This window comes from Camelina sativa, chromosome 16, assembly GCF_000633955.1.
Source record: "Camelina sativa cultivar DH55 chromosome 16, Cs, whole genome shotgun sequence".
Lineage (NCBI taxonomy): Eukaryota > Viridiplantae > Streptophyta > Magnoliopsida > Brassicales > Brassicaceae > Camelina > Camelina sativa.
Window position 1 is genome coordinate 22,524,057 of NC_025700.1, and position 6,212 is coordinate 22,530,268.

The 6,212-nt window shown below is 38.5% G+C and overlaps 1 protein-coding gene and 1 pseudogene across 1 annotated transcript in view; one reads left to right on the forward strand and one right to left on the reverse strand.

Annotated features, from left to right (window-relative positions):
- Positions 1 to 3,567, forward strand: part of LOC104751872 (calmodulin-binding transcription activator 3) — a gene marked incomplete in the record, with an annotated part of 5,531 nt that extends 1,964 nt beyond the window's left edge. Inside the window, 9 exon segments of the mRNA XM_010473918.2 lie at positions 1 to 147; positions 247 to 357; positions 470 to 759; positions 901 to 958; positions 1,052 to 1,416; positions 1,495 to 2,174; positions 2,252 to 2,780; positions 2,876 to 3,196; positions 3,295 to 3,567. Of these exon segments, the coding sequence (XP_010472220.1) occupies positions 1 to 147; positions 247 to 357; positions 470 to 759; positions 901 to 958; positions 1,052 to 1,416; positions 1,495 to 2,174; positions 2,252 to 2,780; positions 2,876 to 3,196; positions 3,295 to 3,423 (2,630 nt within the window).
- On the reverse strand, positions 3,549 to 6,088 carry LOC104751871 (annotated as a pseudogene).

Here is a 6,212-nt window from a genome sequence, read left to right on the forward strand (position 1 = left end):
AAGAAACTGGGGAAGCCTTAACCAGTGAACACGATGGTTATGCTTCTTGCAGCTTCAATCAAAATGATCATAGCAATCATTCACAAACCACTGACTCAGCAAGTGTCAATGGTTTTCACACTCCAGAACTTGAAGATGCTGAATCAGGTGCTTCTTCTTTTACACATGATGTCACATCTACATATTGAGGATTAGATACCTTTTTAGTCTCTTATCTTATGCATATTGCATACATTCATTCTCTAGCATACAATCAGCATGGAAGCTCCATAGTTTACTCTCATCAAGAACTTCAGCAGCCTGCAACTAGAGGGAACCTTACTGATTTTGATCCTTACTATCAAGTATCTTTGACGCGTAAGTTCTTGGTGACCTGGTTTCTGCTCTTTTGTCTTTCCATTAGAAGCATAAGTTCAGTAACTATGGTACCTCCAAATGACATATAGTTTTTTATTTAATTTAATTTCAGCCAGGGATAGTTATCAGAAAGAGTTTCGCACAGTCCCCATAACACATTCTTCAGTTATGGTAGACAAAAGCAAAACTATAAACAGTCCTGGAGTGACAAATGGGTTAAGGAACAAAAAATCCATTGATTCCCAAACCTGGGAAGAGATTTTGGGAAATTGTGGTTCTGGAGCTGAAGGCTTACCTTTGCAGCCTAACAGTGAGCATGAAGTGCTGGACCAAATACTCCAAAGCTCTTCTTTTACTATGCGAGATTTTGCCAGTCTACAAGAGTCCATGATCAAAAGCGGGGTATACACATTTCTGATTCTATTGCTCAATTTCTGCATTCCTCTTGCTCAGTTTGTATTGGTGTGTGTTTTCTTTGCTCTTTTGATTAGCTATGTATTCATTTGAGTTTCTGAATTTTATTTTCTTTTCAAACGTCTACAGAATCAGGAGTTAAATTTAGGAGTTACATCTGATCATACTGTGTGGTTCCAGGGACAAGGTTTGAACTGCACTCGGCTTGTTATTTTAATAAAAGGTTGGAATTTATTTGTCTTTTAAAGCTAACTTTCAACATTTTTTGTATTGACTGCAGATATAGAGCCTAATGCTATAATCAATCTAGCTTCAAATGAAAAAGCTCCATATCTATCCACGATGAAACAGCATCTGTTAGACGGTGCATTGGGCGAAGAAGGTTTGAAAAAGATGGACAGTTTCAATCGCTGGATGAGCAAAGAACTAGGAGATGTTGGTGTTCTAGCTGATGCAAACGAGTCCTTTACTCAATCAAGTTCGAGAACCTACTGGGAAGAAGTTGAGAGTGAGGATGGTTCCAATGGTCACAACTCTAGGAGGGACTTGGATGGATATGTTATGAGTCCTTCCCTCTCTAAGGAACAGCTCTTTAGTATCAGTGACTTCTCTCCAAGCTGGGCGTATGTGGGTTGTGAAGTGGTGGTAAGCACTGTTGATCAATTTATCTTCTCGGGAGCCATAAGATAGGTTTGTGCTTATATTCTTTTTCAACGTTTTTAGGTTTTTGTCACTGGAAAATTCTTAAAGACTCGGGAGGAGGCTGAAATTGGTGAGTGGTCTTGCATGTTTGGGCAAACAGAAGTTCCAGCAGATGTTATAGCTAATGGTGTTCTCCAATGTGTTGCTCCTATGCATGAGGCTGGAAGAGTTCCGTTTTATGTAACATGTTCCAACAGATTGGCATGCAGTGAAGTGCGTGAATTCGAGTATAAGGTTGCGGAGACTCAAATATTTGACAGAGAAACAGATGATGAGTCCACTATTGACATTCTTGAAGCAAGATTTGTTAAACTGTTGTGCTCGAAATCTGAAAGCTCAAGCGCTGTTTCTGGGAATGACAGTGATTTGTCTCAAGTGAGCGAGAAGATTAGTTTACTGCTTTTCGAGAACGATGACCAGTTGGATCAGATGCTTATGAATGAAATCTCCCAAGAAAATATGAAAAAGAATCTTTTGCAGGAATTTCTGAAAGAAAGCTTACACTCATGGCTTTTACAAAAGATAGCAGAAGGTGGAAAAGGTCCAAGTGTTTTGGATGAAGGTGGCCAAGGTGTATTACACTTTGCAGCTTCTCTTGGTTACAACTGGGCCTTAGAACCAACAATACTTGCTGGTGTAAGCGTTGATTTTCGCGATGTAAATGGTTGGACCGCACTTCATTGGGCAGCTTTCTTTGGCAGGTGAGTAACTTCTACAAAAATGTTCATCTTCTTTTTCTTTGATTTTGTATGTGAAACAAAGGTGTTTTCATATTCAGGGAGCGGATAATTGGTTCACTCATAGCTCTTGGTGCTGCTCCTGGAACTTTAACCGACCCAAATCCAGATTTCCCATCAGGAAGCACACCTTCTGATCTAGCCTATGCTAATGGTCACAAAGGAATTGCTGGTTATCTCTCGGAATATGCCTTAAGGGCCCATGTTTCTTTGCTCAGTCTAAATGATAACAATGCAGAAACTGTTGAGACTGCTCCAAGCCCATCCAGCTCATCTTTAACAGACTCGTTGACAGCTGTACGTAACGCTACTCAGGCAGCAGCACGGATTCATCAGGTTTTCAGGGCTCAGTCTTTCCAGAAGAAGCAATTAAAGGAATTTGGAGATAGAAAGCTTAGAATGTCGGAGGAGCGTGCTCTTTCAATGCTTGCTCCTAAAACACACAAATCAGGACGGGCGCATAGTGATGATTCCGTGCAAGCCGCTGCTATCCGGATTCAGAACAAGTTCCGCGGTTACAAGGGAAGAAAAGACTATTTGATTACTAGACAAAGAATCATCAGAATACAGGTGTGTAATGTTTTGAGAAAAACCAAACCAAAAAGTTCTTGATTTGTTTAAAGGTTTCTCGAATTCTTAAACGGTTTTAACTGGTAATGGTGCAGGCTCATGTGAGAGGTTATCAGGTTAGGAAAAACTACAGGAAGATAATTTGGTCAGTGGGGATATTGGAGAAGGTGATATTGCGTTGGAGACGGAAAGGAGCTGGTTTGCGCGGGTTTAAGTCAGACGCACTTGTTGATAATAGGATGCAAGATGAAACAGAGAAAGAAGAAGATGATGATTTTTTCAAACAAGGAAGAAAACAAACAGAGGAAAGGCTACAAAAAGCTCTTGCAAGAGTGAAATCAATGGTTCAATATCCTGAAGCTAGAGATCAATACCGTAGATTGCTAAATGTGGTCAACGATATCCAAGAAAGCAAGGTAATGTTTAATTTTTTTTTTAACAAAAAAGCTAAGCTTATCTTCTTAGAATCAACAAAACTGAGCAGTCTTGATTCTTAATGTATCTATGGTTTTAGGTGGAAAAGGCTCTTGAAAATTCAGAAGGAGCAACATGTTTTGATGATGATCTGATAGATATCGAAGCATTGTTGGGAGACGATGACACATTGATGTTGCCTATGTCCTCATCTTTATGGACCAATTAGAAACCACTCTCAAGCTTTATGTGATGATACTTGTCACAGTATTATTGACTCAGTAAACTTGTAAATTCTTATGTAATCACTCTTCTCATATTCTGTAACTGCATTCATTACTCTCTAATTTAAATGATAATATTTGAACATTAATCAAAACTTATGTATAACCAAATAGTAAACCTTCCTTGTCATCAAATAGAATATCTGAACAGCAGATTCTTCAATCATTTCAACAGTTTCATCATCAAAGAAGAGCCAATGGTTATGAGATTTCACGAGGCTAACATAGTGACCATGGTTTGGTCCACTTCCGACATGAACCACAACTGCAAAGAGAGAGTACTCGATGTCCACATATTCTTCCACTGTGTTGCTGAGTTTCAGTTCCAGCGGGAAGACAACTCTGTAAGATAGCTTCTTGTAGCGGCCCAATTGTTCGATGTATTTAAACCGTTTCAGATGTATAACTAAGATGTGTGGCGGTTTCTTGATCTTCATCCTCTTCTGCGCTTCTTGTAAACTGCACAAATAATCATAAAACTGCTTCAGTTAAGCTTCAGTTAAGCTTCAGTCATGTAAACCATTAAAAAACTTTAGGGAGTCTTTCTCTTGCACACTGAAGAACGAACTACAAGGACTTGACTTGTGAAACCATAACGGGTTGGGTTTTTCTGTATAATTTAAAGGAGCAGTGAAGAACTATGAAACCAAAAAAACTTGAGTTTAGGGAGCACACTGAACTGAAACAGATTATATTCGAGTGTGAAACCAAAAAAACTGTAAGGAAGCCGTGAAGATCTAGTCATAAAAGTTGGGTTTTGCTGTATAATTTGATACAGTTATAGTAAATGCAAGCTCAATGATTACGGAAGAGCACTTTTTACCTGCAGCATTGTTCACAGAAAAATTTGTCTTCAGCGTGTAGAGTCTCTGTGGAGCTGAAGTTTTTTAAACAGCTAGTTATCGAACTGTTCTGTTCAATATCAAGACTCAAGTCTAGGAAAGTTTCATCTCTTGCTGTTACTGTCTCACACCGCAGACACCTTGTCTCGTTGGTAAGTATTCCCTGTAACGAGTTCGCACATGCTAAATCACTTGAGATAACAGGAAAAGACTATATATAATATGTGATGTTCAGTTTTGAGATTGAGCTCGCTTAGGGGACTAGAGAGAATGCAGGAAATTAAGCTTTGTCCTGGAATGTTATTGAAGCATCAAGCATCTATACCGAAGGCAGCTATAGGTCTATGACCAAATAATGTTTTTGCATCTGAAGGAAAGCCAAAAATGAACTGAGCGTACCCTTGAAGAAAAAGATATGCAATTTATTAAGCAGCAGCTTACCTGAAAAATCTTGTGCACCTAAGTAACAATAGGTTCTTTAAGAACACCGTTTGCCAGAGGAGCTTTCGATCCATTTGCAATCTTTTCGGGAGATGATGAAGTTTCATGGCCCGTTTTTGTAGTTTTTGCCTCTTTCTCTAAGATGTCAACAAGTTCATTTAGCAAATAGCTCAGGAACTCATGTGCATCCTGCATGAAAATAGTAAACACAATCTAATCAAACACTTTGTTTATATATATATATATATATATATATATATATATTGCTTCTCCCACAATTTCATTATCCTCACATAAACGGAATGTAGAGAAGATAGACAGTTACGCAGAGTACCTGGTGCATATAACTCCGGAAAAGCTCATTCTGTTTTTTCAATCTCTGAACAAAACGCTTCGGAGCAATTACTCCTGTTTTCTTCTTCTGGGAACTTATCTATGGGAAAAGGATAATAAAATTAACAGACTTAGGAGAAGTAAACACCACTGCAATTATCAAGTAGATGATGAGAAGAATAACGAAAGCCTAAACGAAGCAAACACATCAATACATACTTTCAAAAGTAAACGAATCATACTCAAATACTATAATATTACCTGGGAAAACAAGTCTGCCAAGCAGGTCAAGAGATTCTCCTCAGCATCAGCTTTGTTATTTGCATAGTGTTCAAGCAGTTGTTCACGAAATGGAGCACAAAAATAAAGAGCCTGCACAAGTGAAAAGGTTTCTTATAAACAAACGATTAGTTAAGATCAGCCCTTCTTTTAGACTAGACCTAAGATCGAGATAGAACATTCTACATTCATATATCAACCAATTTGTTCTCAAACATATTCTCAAATCCGATGTGATTCGTAAGGCAATGATCATTTCATTATTCAGATAGTAATCAGAAATTTCAAAAACCTAAGATGAAATCTACCAAAAAGCAAAAACGATTCGTACACATGGAAACTCAAAATGAGGAATCGAGATCTCGAGAGAGAGAGAGAGAGAGAGAGAGAGAGAGAGAGACCTGTAAAACACTGTTACAGTAACAAGTGTTTCCGAAGTTTTCGAATCCGAAGTAGCGTTCTCCTTCCGGGAACTGGTCGCCGAGAGCTTTCTCGAGTTTGGACCCCGCGGCGCCCATATTAGACCTAGCCTCCCTCTCGTACCCTCCGTAACACCGTGATTTCGTTTCGATTCCGATTCGGAGACTCCTACAAAGGGATGAGTCGAATCAAATGAGAGATGGATTCAGTTTGGAGATTTTTCAGATTTCGAAGATGTTTTAAGTAGAGAGGAGAGATGAGAGATGAGAGGGTCGTAATTGTATTTTTTTTTTTTTTGTTTTACGCGAATATTATATGGAAATTAATTTTGTTTGGGGGAACATTTATTAATTTCTATATTTTAGCCATATTTTATATTTAACAGCTACTTTTAATTTAACTTATATTCCCCCCCCCCC